A 19276-nucleotide genomic window follows, 5' to 3' on the forward strand; every position below is an offset into this window, starting at 1 on the left:
TCCCCGATATTAACCCTTATAATTAACCATATTAACCATTATTCAACCTTAGTAGTATTTACCCTTCATTATTAACCTTTATTAATAACCATTTTACCCCTTCTTTATTAACCATAGTAAACCCTTATTGTTGAACCTTATAATTAATCATATTAACCCCCTTAAATATCAAACCTTAGTACTATCCCCGATATTAACCCTTATAATTAACCATATTACTCATTTATTCAACCTTAGTAGTATTAACATATTAACCCTTATTATTTAACCCTTATTTAAATAAACATATTAGCCTTTTATTTAAACTTTTAAGCCTTGAATGATTTATTGTAGTATTAAATATTTTTACTGACGTTTTTTATTTCTTCACAGCCAAACAAACAAGCGATACTTCGGCCACTCTGCCCATGTGACCAACATCCGTTTTCTCTTACGACGACAAATATGTGATAAGTGTAGGAGGCAACGATTGTAGGTGAGCTGACATCCATTTGTCTATCAGTCTGTGTGAACTGTTATTAATACGTCTCCTTCTGTCTTTCAGTGTGTTCGTTTGGCATCTGATGGACCTCCACACAGCTCAGACAAAAAAACATACACTCATAAGTCATGCCAATATTTCAGAAATAATTGTATTTTATGTTCGGATTCTGAAGTGCCTTGGAGACACAGTTTTGCAGATCTTTCCCCCCGAAATGTTCATATGCATATATGGTGCTAAATGTCCACTTAAAGCTTTATGCAATTTCCTTTCTTCTTTATCTATCTATCTTTTTACATTTTGTACATAAGTGTCAAATATATCCACTCACTAAATGCTCTTCCTGTTAAAAATATCGAACTATCCAAATACATTGGACTCAGGAGAAACAAGTACTGTAATGTGTAGATGTTATATTTGACCTGTGCTATTTTTGTTAAAATATGCATTTTTTATGTACGTATTTTACGTATGACGTATGCAAATTAGTCGGTCGTTCTATGGACATATATGAAAATAGACAATGCAAAAAACTGCCTGTCCAAATATTAAAGTTATATGAAATGTACGTAGTAGCATTGTCTGTTGCGACGTGTGTAAGATTGTGACAGCAGCTGTGTATTGTGTGCAGATATCACGTTATATCTGTCATTTGTATGTTTCATGTTTTTGTAATTTGTCTGATCAGAGCTCAGTCTAATTGAAAGCTATATAATAACGCATGAATCGAAGTCTATGTGATTTTGATCATGAATGGATTCTGTTGTTTTATAAAGAGAACTGTGCTCTCACATGTGAACCTGGTGTTTTTCCTTCTTTCACCTGTTGATGGCAGCATACATGAACAGTTTCTATGACCAACTCTGAGATACAACATGGTTTCTCTTTTTCCATAAAGCAAAGTATTGGCAGCACTAGTCAATCCAAATACCATTAGGTGAGTTAGTTTCACTAATGGATATCACCATATTTATCCAGCTGATTAATCACAGTAATATATTTTTGTATTACAAGTTTGCATTGTGTGGTAAATTCTATTTCAAAATTCTATTTTTATTTTTAATCCTTTTTATCAACACTATTAAGCCGCAGTTATTTTTTTTTTTTTTTACAAGGAATTCATCTAAAATACATTTACTACAGAAATAAATAATGTACTAAATAAAATTCTTCATTAAAACAAGTTAACTAAAGAAACAATTCTTTAGATTCTTCAGTGTTCCTGTAGCTCAACTGGTAGAGCACAGCACTAGCAAGTAAGCAAGCGCAAGGTTGGGGGTTCGATTCACCGGGAACAAATGATATGTAAAAATAGATAGCCAGAATGCAATGTAAGTCGCGTCTGCTAAATGCCATAAATGTAATTCAATTTTAATTGGCAAAAATCAGCATAATATGACGATTTTAATATCAATACTGGAAACAGTGTTGCTGATAATAGCAAAAACAATTAAAAGGGGGGAGGGGGGATGATGGCCGCAGTGGGATAAGATGCATGCCATTGGTCGGAGAGACCTGGGTTTCGAACCCACTGTGGAGACACTAATGTGTCCCTGAGCAAGACACTTAACCTCTAGTTGCTCCAGAGGCGTGCGACCTCTGACATATATAGCAATTGTAAGTCGCTTTGGTAAAAGCGACAGCTAAATGTAAAAAGTACCATTTATACCATTTCAGAAATATTTTGTAACAATATACAACAATACCACAATATACAACAACTGTTGTATTGGGGTGGGAGGTGGGGGTTGATGGCGCAGTGGATAAGACGCATGCCATTGGTCGGAGAGACCTGGGTTCGAACCATAGACAGTAAAAGAAATGGACACATCGACCCCATTGGAACTCAATTGAGACAAGTGAAGCCCAGTTTTAGCGTTTTTTAGCACTTCCCTTTCTGACGCGCAGACTCAAACGAAGCTTGACGACGTCAGCAACCTGTCTGACAGATGTAAATCTTCTAGTAGCTGTGCGTGCAAACTGCCATCGTTAATCTTGCAGAGACGGCGAGCTTGAGCGGGGAGTTCTTTGTCGTGAGTGAGCAGAAGTATTCTGATTAATTATTTTGTATAGTATTTTAAAATGTAACGCCAGTACTCAATATTAAGGTAATTGCCTGCGAGCTTCTCCACCTGTCTGTACGGTAATGCGACAGAGAGCCGAGTGGTTATGACGCAATCGTTAGCCTATTTTTTACCAAAACTGTTTATATGGGGCCATAATGTAACATAGAAGGTAATGGAGCCCTTTATACATTTTCGTGTATCTTTAGAAATAAATAATGGACAAACAGAGTCTTTAAACGCCTCAGATGTAAAGTTATTCGCTGTCAAAGTGACGCCAAAATGAATGGGAGTCAATGGGAATGCTAACGCAAGTGAAGTTCTGCTAAAAGATGGCAGCCCCCACCCGACTTCAACTTCCGGTCGAGTTCCTTGCCCCTTGGTTCGAACCCACTGTGAGACACTAATGTGTCCCTGAGCAAGACACTTAACCTCTAGTTGCTCCAGAGGCGTGCGACCTCTGACATATATAGCAATTGTAAGTCGCTTTGGATAAAAGTGTCAGCTAAATGTAAATGTGAAAAGTACCATTTATACCATTTCAGAAATATTTTGTAACAATATACAACAATACCATTTAAAAGTAATTCTTGTCTATTCTATCATTATTATTTAGAAATAAGTGCTTTTATTCAGCAAGGATGTGTGAAACTGATAAAAATGCTAATAAAGACATTGTTAGAAAATTAAAAAAAAAAAAAAAAAAAAATCTGAAATGTTATATAAATATAATCTATTTAATTATGCAATTATTTACATACAGTTCCAGAACTGAAATATAAACACTGGATAAATCCAGCTTCAGAGAATTCTTGTTTCGTGCCAGCTGTAAAAGATTTTAGGACCACTCCATGAATCAGAAGAGCACCAACAGGCACAAAAATAATAGCAATAATAATAATACCTATATAAATGAGGCGAATGAAAGTTTTTGCATGTACTGCTTTGCCTCAAAAAATAAAAATAAGCTAAATAAAAATAAAACACGCTCTGCTGTGCTTAAAGCTGATTGGCCGGAGAACTTCCGTGATGACGCGCAGCTTCAGGGGCGTTCCGTACTCATGGTGTTCAATACTAATCAGTCACTAATCAGTCAGCAAATAAAAGAAAACAATAAAACAGAGCTGCATTCCAGATCCACCCACCGCGCTGCAGATCCGTGAGTCATCCGTCTCAACAAAACAGTTCAACATGTCACTGTTTCACGACATGCTTTTACTTGCATAACCGTGGTGAAATATCCCGGATACTATAGTAAAATCACTACTGCAGGACACCCAGTAATAAATGCCAGGGTAGCGGTATGTGGTGTGTACAGTAGGTTATAAAGTATATAAACCAAGTACAAATAAAATAAAGTTTTGTAATGGTGCCAAAACATTCAACTTGTGTCTTTGTGCCACGCACAAAGTTTCACAATCGTGATCCTTCAGACGTTTATTTATTTAGATGGAACTTGATTGTGTTTCTTTGTTTTCATTTTTTGAGAGTAGATCATGAATGTTTACAGAAATATACAATCAAGAATAGTTGTTCTAGAAATGTATCTGGATACAGATTCAAATGTAAAAAATGAAAAAAATAATAATAAAAAAAAAAAAAAATTAAAGAATAAATAAAGAAATTAATTAATAAATATCCCTGCTCCAAAAAATTGTAATCCCTTTAAAAGTAATGCAGTAAATAAATAAATCACCTAGCAAAATATATATTTAAAATAAATACATAAATCCTTCCAGTAAAATAATATACCAAATAAAAAATAAAAAATAAAAATCCCCCAATAAAATTATATAAATAAATATCCCCATCCCATAAAATAAATATTGTAAACAAATAAATGAAATAAATCCCCCAATAAATAAATGCACTAATTAAATCCCCTTCCCAAATGAAATGTAGTAAATAAATAAACAAATACTGAATAAACACCCCTAAATAAGCACAAAAATAAATCTTCTCAATTTAATAAATTTGCCAAATAAAAGCACTATATGCTGCAGAATCTGAAGCTAGATATAGACGTCTGTCTGAAGAATCAGTGTGTGACACTGTACAAACACTCTCAGCTCACATCAACTGATCTATATATATCTATATATATATATTATAGATCAGTGGTCACATGTCACGCTGCTGAACCATGCCATGCTTCACAGACTTAAATAACACAAATCCAGTCTTGAGCTTATGCATCTCATGCTGAATCCAAAATCCAAACTCTCTCCGAGCGTATAACCCCACTGTCAGACCACAGTAATATCACCCTCCATCTAAACAGATCAAAACCTAACTCAGATGCATCAAAACAACCCCCTCCACATCCTCAAACACACATACAGATGGAAACTAAATAGTGAAGATGCACATCAAACCATCATTTGTGAACCAAAAATACAAAACCTATCTACGCCATTCATACACAACACTGAAGGGCTCCATTCAGCAGTAGACAGGATGAACCAAATATCTGCAATGACTGCAACACTATCTAACTTAAAAACCACAAATAAAAAAATAAACAGGGAGCATGTGCAATGGGTAAGAACTTTATCAAATCAGAAACACAGAGATGCTGACAATGTAGACACACGCCAACTCTACCACAAGAAACATAAGAGCATCCGAAGAATGAAAAAGAAACAAAATATACAGTATATATATACTCTACATTCCCTAATTGACAAAGAAGCCAAACCACATAAAAGACAAATCTTTTCATGCTTCGTTGACTTCAAAAAAGCATTTGACTCCATCTGAGGAGCTTTTACTTCAATTAATCCAACATCGGAGGAAAAACATGCATGTCATTAAATCCATGCACACTAATAACACATTTGCAGTTAAAATTGGCAACAAAAATACTGATTTATTATGAAATAAACATCATAGTTTCAAATCAAACAACATGGCCTTAAAACCCACTAAAAATGACGCTTAACCTCGGAATAAACCTGAACTGTAACAAGGCTGTGAACGACCTGAGAGACAAGACACAAACAGCTTTTTACGCAATCAAGAAAAATAAAAAACTTGACGTCCCAAGTGGAATCTGGCTAAAGATACTCCAATCAGTAACAGATCCAGTCGCACTCTTATTATCTGTGCACAACGAAAAACTCCACACAATGCCTGCAGAGCAGAAGTAGGGCTGTACCAACTAATAATTAAATCCCCAAAAAGCCATTAAATTCCATGCACGCCTAAAAAGCAATCATACAGAGACCCTCCACCATAAAGCTTTAAACTACCAAGAACTGAACCCAGAGAAAAGCCCCTCGGCCAGCTGCTCTCAGAACTGACTTTACAATCCAAAACCCCAGCGAGACTAAATCAAATCATTAAAACACAGAAAGAGAAAGATCTGAAGCTCTGGACACAAGCAACTAGAAATGCTGTCTGTCTCTAAACAGAGAATGTAAATTGGCAGACCCTAAACTTAGTAAAGTGCTGAGCATGTCCAGACTCACAGAGAGACACAGACAGACCAGAAGACGACCGACTGTGCACACAACATCAAGTGCACTTTTTAACAACATGACCTAATTATACACAGATTAGAGAAACATTCTTCACACAATTCACAAACCAGCACAAAGACTTCGAGCAGATACAACAAAAGGACAAACTGCCGTTCATTCTGGGAGAAACCTCAACAAGCTCGAACCTGGCGGCAAGATTCGTCAAGTCCTGCCACGATAAAAGAAGAAGCAGCAGAACAGAAGCACAGCCGGAAGAAAACACTGCACAACACACACACACACACACACTGACACGACAGGATCCAGTCCTTCTCCTGTCTCTTTATTAGGATTATTATTAGTACGTTCGTTTTACTGAATACAGACTCTATATAAACTCTTAGGCTTCTTCTGTTCTTATGTACATGTATTTTATAATGTTTCTATGCTTTGACAATGTCAAGATTACTTTTATTTTATTTTATTTTATTTGGTAAACTAACTAAAACAAAATAAAATGAAAAATAAAGAAATAAAAATGTAATAAAAATTACTTATTAAATTAAATTAAAAATTTTTTTAAATAAAAATTAAATTTTATCTAAAATTAAAATGGAAAATAATAAATATAATAATAATAATAAATATATATATATATATATATATATATATATATATATATATATATATATATATATATATATATATATATATATATATTTAATTATCTATATAAATTTACTGAAACTTTAACTTTATTTAGCACATCAAGGTAAACATTTAGTTTAACATGTTTGCTAAAATAACTACAAATAAAATAAAACAAAAATGAAATAAATAAATAAAATATTTATCAAATATTTGTATATATAAATAAATAAAATAAAATAAATCTAATTTAAGTCATTTAAAATATATTTAAAAGATTAATAAAAATGCTAATAAAAACTTTACCTAAAAAAAAAAATATTTTTATAAAAAATAATTCAAAATAGTAGAAGAACGATACTAAAATAACACTGATCCTTTTTTTCTCTTTATATTTAGGGGTAAAATCTAAGACTTATATATATATATATATATATATAGTTGTATAGCTTTTTCATTTTGATTTGAGCAGACTTTGTTCTTCTAGCAGCTAAAGCTTTAGTGTGCTGCATTCTGAAGTGGCTTCTGACGTACACTGAGCTCATTCTCTTTTTGTGGATGTGAAATGAATCTAAATCATATTTGATATTCTCGCCTGGTTCCTGGCGTGTTGTCCTGGGACGTGTTTCTCATATGGTCTGAGCTCTGCTTTCAGTGTAGCTTAAAGGCGCTTTAATTAAACTAGAGCACAAAGTATCGTGACATCTGGCCTGAAATCTACCACAACATTCGCTGCGTTCAGTGGCAATCAGTTTCAGTGTACACCAGCGTCTCTGGGACCTTGAGCCACACACACACACACTCACACACACACACACACACCTCATTTTATGAATAAATAAAACCATACGGCTGATTAAAATGTGTAAATGCATCCAATGCAGGTTTCTTTTTCATCTCAACACTAAAAAAAACGTACTTTAAAGTATCACAGAGCATTATTGAGATTAATATGGTGTTCATATATACTAATTAAATGTATACCAGTATGTTTTTGTAGTTTTAATTTTTTATTTTAGATTTATTTATTTATTTATTAGATTTTTTGTCTTGGCAAATAGCTGAAAATAAAATACGTTTTTGTTTTTGTTGTTTTAGTTTATTATATTTTATTTTGGTTAACGTTTAGTTTGATCCAAATATTGAATATTGTGTTTTTATGGTTTTAATTCTAAACAACTATAATAACCCTGATATAAATTATATTTAGTCATTTTTATTATTTTTTAAGTGTCTATATAGTTTTTAATACTTATTTATTTATTCGTTTTAATTTATCTAGTTTATTTCCACACTTCAAGTTAAACTAAACAAAAATGAGAAATGCTGCCTTTGACCCATAGCTTAAATAAAACAATTGTAAAAAAATATAGTTCATCCAAAAATCATAATTATGTAATTAATAACTCACCCTCATGTTGTTCCAAACCCGTAAAACCGCCGTTTATCTTCTGAACACAGTTTAAGATATTTTAGATTTAGTACTAGAGCTCTCAGTCCCTCCATTGAAGCTGTGTGTATGGTCTACTGTCCGTGTCCAGAAAGGTAAGAAAAACATCATCAAAGTAGTCCATGTGACATCAGAGGGTCCGTTAGAATATACTGAAGCATCGAAAATACATTTTGGTCCAAAAATAGCAAAAACAACGACTTTATTCAGCATTGTCTTCTCTTCCTGTCCTCAGTTCAAAACTTTAAAACAAAGCAGTTTGTCATATCCGGTTCGCGAACGAATCATTCGATGTAACCGGATCTTTTTGAACCAATTCACTAATTCGAACTGAATCGTTTTAAACGGTTCGCGTCTCCAATACGCATTAATCCACAAATGATTTAAGCTGTTCACCTTTTTTAATGTGTCTGACACTCCCTCTTAGTTAAAACAAACCAATATCCCGGAGTAATTCATTTACTCAAACAGTACACTGACTGAACTGCTGTGAAGAGAGAACTGAAGATGAACACCGAGCCGAGCCAGATAATGACTCGTTCACGAGTGAAGAACCGGTTGCATCGGTGTTCGGATCACAAGTAGTTCTCTCGGACAATTCGATTCAATAAACCGGTTGAAGAAAACGGTTTTCCGGTTCTTTTGCGCTCGACGTAATAGCGTCATTTGCGATGATTGCCCTTGATTCAAGCCTTCGGTTTACCCGCGCTCATTACACCAGCACAGAATCAGTTCAGAATCAATCAACAGAAGAATCGGTTCGCTTCAGGCGCTCTGTGTGTCGGTCTGCTTCACGCTGAATCACGCAACACATGCGCAGTATCATCAGCTCTTCGGTTCACGAATCGGACACGTCTGACAGAACCGGTTCTTGACTAGAGAACTAGAATTTAATTTTAATTTAATTTAATTTTAATATATATATATATCAAAATGAAATGTCCATGTCTCAAAATTCAATAAACAACCAATGAATAGAACAAAGCTTTGCAAAAACATGAACTAAAAATTACAATTAAAAATATAAAAAATAACATCTAATATAAGCATTCAAATCAAATGTAATTTTCCTATTTAATTAAAAAAATATATATATTTCAAATACTTAATTTTTATAAATAAAATATTTAATCAATAAAAATGTCTCATTTATATTTAGTTCAATATTAAAATATATGATATATATAAAACTATTATCCTGAAAAACCATACAGACATGATAAAAAAATAATAATAAAAACAGGAAATTTTAAAATATAAATATTATTTATTTTGTTTTTCACAGACAAAATTCTTTATTTATTTATCCTTACACTCCGGAAAAAAAATGTGAATGTTTTTTTTTATAAAGGTCAGAGACAATGTAGATAATTACTTATAATTACTTAGTTATAAATAAATAAATAAACAAATAGATTTACTTAATTTGTAAATTTATTTTTTATTTTATTTGCCAAAAATAAATTATGAAAAAACTGACCCCATTAAAGTAATTGAAATATTCTGAAATTGCCCTCAAAAGTAACTGTCTGTTGACTGATTGCTGTGCCCGGAGGGACTGAAGAGTGAGGAATGGCCCTCCATTTACCCAGAATCCTGTTCAGCTGACTGTTCTGGAGCCGCTGTGATACTTCTGGAGGCGTGCGTCACGAAACCATACGAAAACACACACAGAGCACACAAGCCTCCTACAGAAAGTGTTACGTCACACTCCTAAAGAAACCAGTTCAGGACAAAAGACTTTCAGAAACTCTCTGAAAGAACAAGCAGTTTCATTCTTACCATTACTTTTATTGTTTTCAAAATGTACTCATTAGAACTGAAAATATAAGAAGTTTTGCCTGATGGTTCTAGTAAACGTACTTTATAATTATACAGCACCATATTCATACTCTTTGATGCATTTAATTTTTGTCTTGTATTTAACTTACAATGAAACTTCTAGCCTGATATTACTTTGATTTTCCATTTTAATTTTAGTTTAATTGTTAGTTATTTTGCTGTGTTTTTTGTTTTAGTGACTATATATTATATATTGTATATATAAGCCAAAATAGTTTTTGGTCACAATTTATTTTAAGGTCCATTTCTCGTTATTAACAAACCATGAACCATATGACTTTTGCCTCAGTGAACTTCATGTTACTGCTTATGTATAGTTAGTTAGATATTTTTAAGTAGGTTAGTAATAAGGTTATTAGATTTGGGTATTGGGTCGGATTAGGGATCTAGAATATGGTCAGGAATATGTGCTAAGTACTAATAAACAGCTAATATGTTAATAATAGGCATGCATATAACCAGTTAACAGTGAAAATTTATCCCTATATTACATTTTTATGTTTTTTATTGATTTTATTTACAGTTTTAGTAATTTTAGTAAAGTTTTAAAACAAAATGTTGCTTTGGCAGCTAGCTAATACAATTTTGAAGTTACCTGAAAATATTATCAATTTGGTTTTCGTAATAGTTTTAAACACGCATTATTCTAATAAGAGTGAAAAAAAGTTTTCTTTTCTGAATTGCATCTTGATAAACTTGAATATTTTAGAAACTATTTTTTCTCCTATTTAGTTTCCATTTTAATTTGTTAAATGTTAAATATTTATTTATTTCAGTTTTAGTTATTTTATAGATTTATATATTGAAACTAAATGAAATGTTGCTTTTGCAACTATCTGATATATATATATATATATATTTTTTTTTTTTTTTATTAGATTCATTATTTTCCATTTTAATTTGAGATAAAGTAAAAATAAAAAATAAAAGTTAGTTTAGATAAATCTTCTTTTTTTATATACATAATTTTTGTAATACTTTTTTCCTAAAATTTACAGACATTTTATTATCATACAGCAACAATATTGTAGGAATTTAATTATTTTTTATTTTCTGAATTGCATCTTTATAAACTTGGATATTTTAGAGAAAATGTTATTAGAATATATTAGAATATCATGCAGCCACACATATAACATGCAAGAAAAAAAAATTGTGCACACAATTTACTAATTTGTTCCCTTGATGTACTACTAAAACATGAGCACAATTACTATTTCGTTCCCTCCATTTGCTAAACCGTGCCTACAATTTATAAATCGAGGGAACAAAATAGTAAATCGTGCAATCGATGTAGCCTACTATTTTTTTTTTATAAAGCCATGTGCTCGGCTCCGAATATAAACATTTTGGCATGAGGTTTTTTGTTGTTGTCTCAATTGCATCTACATGATACATTTGATACAACAAAACAAGTTCTGAAAAGGTTTTCTGGCAGACGAGCAGTAACAGAAATCTCGTGTGTAGCAACACTTACTGTAACTGACTGAACGAACGTATCCTGGCCTGCAGCTAAAACGACAACTAATGCAGTTATAGGGAGTATTTATTTAAGAAATGTTTGTTCAGGTGAATCTGAATTAGATCCAGATAAACCTCATTTCTGCTTTGTGGTTGTAATGTGTGCAGGCAACATTGCAACAACTTAAATTAACAATCCAATGCACATTGTCTAAACTGAAATACTATAGTAAATACAAGACATGGTTCGCAAACTTGAACATTCATATCTGAATGCACATAAGCAATTTAAGAAGATTTCCAGTACAAAATTATTTTAATGTTCTTTAATGGAAAACAAATTACAAAAAATAACAAAATCGGATTTTTTTTTTCGTTGTAAAAATATTTATATTTATATTATTTTTAATTTTGAAATAATTCTGACTTTAGTATTTTTAATTATTTTTTTTGTATATAAAAAAATCATTATTCCAGTTTTAGTTTGAGTTATTTTCGTAAAGTAAGTTAAATTAAATGAAAATGAGAAATGTTTGATTTCAGTTAACTTTTTATGTAACAATTTTTTATTATTTATTTATTTATTAGTGGTTTTAAGTTGTAGTTTTTTGTAAATCACCTCTCATCATAAGAGTCTTTTTTTATGTATTAAAACTTTTTTTCTTGGATACATATGGACATTAATTAAAATATTAATTATACAAATTTAAAATGATAATTTTGTAAGCATTGTGTGAATGTTACTTTTAAAATGTTCTAAAGCATGTAGTAACAGTTACATGAACGTCCAACTGAAACATTCCAGCATTAAAACGTTCCATTTACAACGTATAAATATAATTTTCAGAACGTTCAGATAACGTTGAATGAATATTCTATTAATGTTACTTGAGGAACGTTTGTTCATAGCTTTGAGAGATCCTTGCTTTAGCCGGGTTATGAGATACCATTATATATATATATTTTTTTTTTTATTTATTTTTTTTTATTTTTATTATTATTATTATTTGTTTATTTATTTTAATTATAATTTTAGTTAAAGTTTCAGTGATTTTGTTGTGCTCTTTAGTCAGTTTTATTAGTTATTCCACATATTTTTTGTTCATTTTATTTAGTTTGAGTTATTTTGCATTAAGTTAAAGTAAAAGAAAACAGAATTTCCTTTGGAAACTTGCTGAAATAGAATGTTTACGTAACATTTAAAAAAATTATAATAATGGAAATAAATGTTAATTTACTGGTTCAAGTCCTGCACCCTCAAGTCTGTGATTTTCTTGTTAGGATATGACTCAGGTCCACTTCTGATGTAGGTATGTGAGTTTTTTCCTTCCATTTTACCACCTGCAATGCAAAATAAATAAATAAACACAAGTCTGTGGTTTATACCGCAATATAAATGTGTCCATTTTAACCATCATGTGATGCAAGGTCACTTTAAAACTTGCATGGATTGTGTGTAATCAGAGCTAGTGTTGCTCTGCTGTGTTCTCAATCACAGCCAGCATCTGCTGATGAGGATAAAAACGCTCAGATTAAGACGAGTTGATTTGGTGAAGGTTACGCTGAAGGTTCATCTTGGACAGTCAGATTCTTCCTTCTGTAATCTTCACATTATCACTCATGTGATGCTCTGGAAAGCAAGACAAATGAATGCAAAGGTTAAAAAGGAAAAAAAAAAAAGAGATGCAGCAAACGAACAAGTTTGGTAATGGTTCAACAGGTGAAAGTCAGTCATATTTATCAGTTTTTTGTAAATGGGGGATTAATGTAATCTCAACCACAGACATGTTTACAGACAAAAAAAAGGTCTTAATAAGAAGCGTATTCTATGCCGAATACAGATTTTTATTAGTGAATATTGTATGTAGGCCTACATGATCATATACCCCAGATTTTTGTTTAATAGTTTAGCAGCCACTTTTATGTAAAGTGACTTATAAAACCTCAAGCAATTTACATTAGGAGCTATGCACTGGAAAGATAGTACAGAAAACATAATTACTATATTTGCATAATTATATGCATTCAGAAATGTAGAGAAAATAGAATTAGCATTGTCAGCACTATATTAATTTATAAAGCCCAATTGTCATGCTGTTTTCTTAACACAATACTAATAATAATTACAAAAACAACAGCAACAACAACAATAATAATTATAATAATAAGAATAATAATAATAATAATAATAATTCAGCCCAAAACTACTTAAACGTCTAAAAATATTGAACATGCAAATGAGTTTTTTCTAGACACGCCTCCTCACACTCTGCGTCAACTCTGATTGGTCTCATTAGCAAGCAGTGGGCGTGTCCAGAGTCTGTCTCTCGGATGAATGAGTAGAGCGCTCCAGTCGCGCATCGGGCAGCGAGCGAGAACTCAGCCGCTCACCGGCGCTCAGAATGCGGCTGCTACTGTGAACTCATCCCGCTCCCGTTCCCTGTGACGACAACACTGAACGGGAAACATGTGGAACAATAAAAGGGGAACCTGTCTTCACAGCAAAGGAGAGTTATGGGTAAGTTACTTACACTCATGAAAACTGCATTCATCATGGCATCGAATTCTCTTAACACTAATTAACTGGTTACACTCTCTCTCCCTCTCTCTCTCTCTCTCTCTCTCTCTCTCTCTCTCTCTCTCTCTCTCTCTCTCTCTATTATCAGATTTATGATTCGAAGTCTTATAAGTATTTGGAGGGATTGTATAGTCATTCTGTATCATGTTGAGTTATGTTAATAACCTATTACTCAAGGATTCATAAGTGTTAACAAAAATGACTTGAGCATATAGTATTACGATTTCATTTACAGGATCATTGCAGACCCTTGAATAGTGATACTCATATTTTCTGTCAAAATATCTTTGTGATTAGTTAAAACTGGTACCACCACCACTCTCATCCAAATATGTATAGAGAGGGAGAAAGAGAGAGAGAGAGAGAGAGAGAGAGAGAGAAAGAGAGAGAGAGAGAGGCTATATGTAGAAACTATGACAGGTTATCATGGTAAATAATGGTGTATATTGGAAAATATCATGTAATATATTAGGCATATATTCTTATATATATTTATTTTTTCCAATATATTGCAATATATTGAAAGCGGCAATCATTTGTATATTTTGCAATATATTATATAATATATGTGTCATCAATATATTATTAAATGTATTCAAATATATAAAATATTAGAGATAAAAAGGGAAAATAATATATTACAATATATTTTTAGAAATATATTGGTAAATATATTTTCCTTTCGTAAGGGAGGGTGGAGAACACATAGTAATGTTAAACCCAATTGCTTTTATATGCAAAAGATAGCTGCAGTAAATATATCCAATGGTTTCTTGATAATTTCTATGTTTACTTGCCAGTTTGTTGCTTCTTTTTAAATAGTTTTTCTGTTATTTATTTTAGGGTTTGTTCATCCTCCTCTTGTACACCAGTCCCCTCTCCTGCTCGTCAAATTTCAGTCACCTCATCTATAAGATAAAAGAAGGATTACCTAAAGGGACACTCATAGGGGCTATCAGTTCGGACTTAAAATTGGATCTTTCCGTCAATCCTCCTCGCTCGTTCAATCTGGAGCTGAAGACGGCCAGCCAGCAGTACGTGAATCTGAATAACACGACGGGGGAGCTGTTCACATCTGCGCTGGAGATTGACAGAGAGGCTCTGTGCGCGGAGTCCCACGAGGGCCAGGGCTGCGCAATCTTTCTGGACGTGCTAATCCTTCCTCAACAGTACTTTCAGCTGGTTAAGATTAAAATCATTATAGAGGATGTGAATGACAACCGTCCGCATTTCCCTGTTGGCGAAATCAGGGTGTTTGTGCCGGAGAACGCACCTGTTAACGCAAGGTTTGCGGTGGAGCAATCCGCAGTAGATCCCGACATCGGGATTCACAGCGTTCAAACATACTGGCTTGTAAATGACTATGGCGTTTTCACATTAGACGTAGAGGAGAACGAAGGCGGTGAACTGACGCCGTTTCTAATCATTACCGAGTCTCTTGATAGGGAGACGCAAGCTGAGTATGTGACTGACATTATAGCCGAGGACGGAGGCACTCCGCCGCTTCTAGGCACTGCAACTCTGAGGATTATCATCATGGACGTCAACGACAACTGCCCTAAGTTTACAGAGTCACAAGTGAACGTTACTCTTTATGGAAACGCTTCTAAGGGCATGCAACTGGCTCGTCTACAAGCCTACGATCCTGACGAGGGAGCCAACGCCTTGATCACTTATACCTTCAGCGAACGGGTCACTCAGGAAAGCAGAAACCTGTTTCATTTGGATACAAACACTGGGGTTCTTAAACTAGCGGGAAAGATTGACAACAACACCGGGAAACTCTTCAAACTAATCGTGCTGGCCAATGGGCCGACTTGTATTCCAGAAGTTGCAATGGTTACCATTCATGTCATCAAACAGCTCTCTGGCCCTCCGGTGGTTATCCCACGTTATATTGCGTCCGAGAAGGACGGTGTTGTGAGTATAAGTGAATCAGAGCCAGCGTTTTCACCCATTGCTTTGTTTACCATCAAAAACACAGAGCCACAACAGAAGATAGAGTGTCTTCTTGAAGGTACAGGTCCGTTTAGACTTGTACCGTATGAGCGTTTTAAAAACGAGTACCTGCTTGAGACCACCGAGCTATTGGATTATGAGCAGCAACAGGATTATGAAATTGTTATTGTGGTTCGCAACTCTCATGGATTAGTAGTTAACACTGTAGTGAAGGTCCATGTGCTGGACGTTAACGACAATGCTCCGGTCTTCAAGCAATCTTTCATTGAAATCACAGTGGAGGAGAACAACCCGCCAAATACATTCCTCGCTCAGCTTCAGGCCACCGATGCAGACAGTGAAAGCAGAGGCGAGGTGTATTACCTACTCGGCGCTGACGCTCCCACCATTTTTGACTTGGATCGGTCAACCGGGGTACTGACGGTGTCCACTTCTCTTGACCGAGAGGAAAAGGAGACGTATCGTTTCATGGTGCGAGCCATAGACCGTGGCACGCCGAGAAAGGAATCAATCGCCACTGTGATTATCACCGTCCAGGATCGCAATGACAACAGTCCGCGGTTCATCAACAAGGACTTCACCTTCTTCGTGCCGGAGAACTTTCCAGGTTTTGGGGAAATTGGCGCTCTTACTGTTACGGATGCAGATGCTGGAGAGAACGGCTGGGTGGCGTTGTCCATTCTTAACGGGAGCGACATCTTCGTGATTGACACCGGACGGGGAGCGCTGCGGGCCAAGACCTCTCTGGACCGGGAGCAACAGGGAACGTACTACGTTTGGATCGAAGCAATTGACGGAGGCGAACCTGCTCTTTCTTGCATCACAATGGTGACTGTTCTCCTCCTGGATGTCAACGATAACCCTCCAACTGTTCTTTTCCCTCAGTCCAACCAGTCGTACATGTTGGTGCTTCCCAACACGCTTCCAGGAACGTCTATAACGGAGGTTTACGCGGTGGACCGGGACACTGGAATGAACGCTGTTATTGCGTACAGCATCATCAAGAGAACAGATGGAGAGCCAGGCTCATTTGACATTGACCCCTACACGGGAAACATCACCTTGAGGAAATCCTTAAGTAATCGAGGCCTCTACAGTTTGTGGGTTAAAGTCAGGGACCACGGTCAACCAGAACTCTACTCTACCGTTCTGGTCAACCTGTTTGTGAATGAAACAGTCAGCAATGAGACCCTCATTCAGAGTTTGTTGCCCAGAAGTGTAGATATTGACCATGGTGTGCTTCCTCCAGATAAGGAAGGGAGGAAGGGCGAACAAGTGCCAAATCTGTGTGGCGAGTACCAAGTGTTACTGCTTGCACTGACGGCTACCTGCTTGGGATTATTTCTGACCGTTTTGTCGCTGGTGATGTTCATCTGCTGCAAGAAAAGGAAACCAAAAAAGAAGAGGTTAGAGAGTGAGATTCCTTTAAATCTCATCAACCAAGAAATGGTGGTCAAGAACCTAATGGAAATTTCAAACATCTGACACTACAAAAGTGATGCCCAAATTAGTCTGTTTACAATGTGTTTTGTGAATTTTCTTGTATATATTGTGCATACAGTATGTTTTATAACTATGACGAAACCTTCAAATATATATATATATAGACAAGATTGCTGCAAAGTATGAAGATTTTGCTATTTGCATTTGTTGCCCAATATGCTTTTGATGTAATTTATATTACAATGGTGCCCTCGGCTGTGTGTTGTGTCAAATTGTCAGACCTCTTTTATATGCCTGTCTCTGAAGCCCAATGCACTTCTCCCCATGGAATGATGTTCCCTTTCAGATGTAGCGCTCCTTATGTTTGTCTACACCCTTCTGAAAAAGATGAGGAAATCCATGCCACATTGATTCCTCAACTGTTTCTCGGTTATAAACAGGTGTTGTTGGACATTTAGTGTTTTCTGTAGGATACTAGGTCGGTGTGCAATGTCCTAATGACTCTCTTGAACCCTAAAATGTCTTGGTTGCTCCACACGGTTTGTGATGACTTTTGTGCACTCAACTCAAAAGCTTTCTTCAAAGCAGCTAAGGCTACATTTCTCTGATCTCATTTCTGTGTATGCAAAGAATTCATGAACATTAAAGTGCTTTATTTTCTTAATAGCTTAGATATGATTTCCTTTCATGTGTTACTAGCTAAACTGGTATTAGATGTTAACTCGGCAATTGTGTCGCAGCATTCATGCTCGAAAAGTTGTCATTCTTTTAGGAACATTCAAGCAGCAAATATGGGTCTTGAAAAGGTTTATCATAAGGATAATTCAAAAACCATCTCAGTGTTTGATTTGGCTGTGTCTAGATGTCATTTACAAGTTGAAGTACGTCTTTCTCGGAATGTGTTTGTACACATACTATTGCAGTTTTCTTTGGAAATTATTTAATGCAAAGGGTTATCAGGAACACAGTTTGTCATCTTATCGGAGACCAAATCACAAACTTATTTACACTAAAAAACGACATTCAGTGAATCAAGATGGAGATACAATAGTGTGCTGCTGGTGCCCAAAAACTATGAAAAAGATCCTGTGTGATTATATTCTTCAAAAGAATACATGTAAACATGAATGTTGAAGTCAAATAATGTTAATTTCATTATAATTTCATGTTCTTTTCAAGCAGCTAGCATTACGCTAAAGCCTGATGGCGATTGTTCACTGAGTCTTTTGGTTGTTGTGTGGTTGGCATCTCATTCTGCTCTTTTTAATCTACCTTTTTATGTCTGACCAATAAGGTGGCTTCTCCAGTGTCCCGACCCATTACAGGGGTCAGATCAGGAGTATGTGTTTGGCTTGTCATCACTCGTGGAATACCAGTCAACTCTCTTAAACAGACTTGCATAGTATGGCCGCTCGCCACTTCTATTATTCCAAAAACCAGTTTGGTTTCATTTTTTCATTTCTCTCTGGAACGTTCTAAAACACCACAATGGAAAGCAGTCATTTAAATTGTCAAGAAGCTGGAGGACAGAAAAGGTTTTGCAGTGCACAGGTTGCAAGCAGGGCCTGTTATCTGGGGTCAGGTTCAACTCTTAAGTTGCTTACTTCACCAGCAACGTGTGTTCACAAAGCAGCGGGAAACTGGAATACACCAGCATGCATTTGAGTACAATTTCATCCGTGGGTAAAGGTTAGATTAAAAAATAAATGCATGTAGCATATTATCCAATTCTTTGAAAATGGTGGTGTTAGCAACGCCAAGGTTGTGCATTCAATTCACAAGGATATTGACTGTATATAATGCACTGTATTTCCCCAAAACATTGTAGGTTGCTTCAGATTAAAGCATTTGGCGAATGCATAAGTGTAAAATAATTACTTTGCATTCAAC

The 19276-nt window shown here is 34.7% G+C and overlaps 1 protein-coding gene and 1 pseudogene across 1 annotated transcript; one reads left to right on the top strand and one right to left on the bottom strand.

The window, feature by feature from the left end:
- Positions 1–69, bottom strand: part of LOC113055645 (mitofusin-1-like) — a 4941-nt pseudogene extending 4872 nt beyond the window's left edge.
- Positions 70–13770: 13701 nt separating this feature from the next.
- On the top strand, positions 13771–18176 carry LOC113055405 (protocadherin-20-like). Its single transcript, XM_026221704.1, has 2 exons — positions 13771–13924; positions 14828–18176. The coding sequence occupies exons 1-2, from the start codon at positions 13874–13876 to the stop codon at positions 17426–17428; spliced, it is 2652 nt and encodes an 883-aa protein (XP_026077489.1). The 5' UTR covers positions 13771–13873; the 3' UTR covers positions 17429–18176.
- The last annotated feature ends 1100 nt before the right edge of the window (positions 18177–19276 follow it).

The sequence above is a fragment of the Carassius auratus genome, chromosome 36 (genome assembly GCF_003368295.1).
Source record: "Carassius auratus strain Wakin chromosome 36, ASM336829v1, whole genome shotgun sequence".
NCBI classification, from domain to species: Eukaryota; Metazoa; Chordata; class Actinopteri; order Cypriniformes; family Cyprinidae; genus Carassius; species Carassius auratus.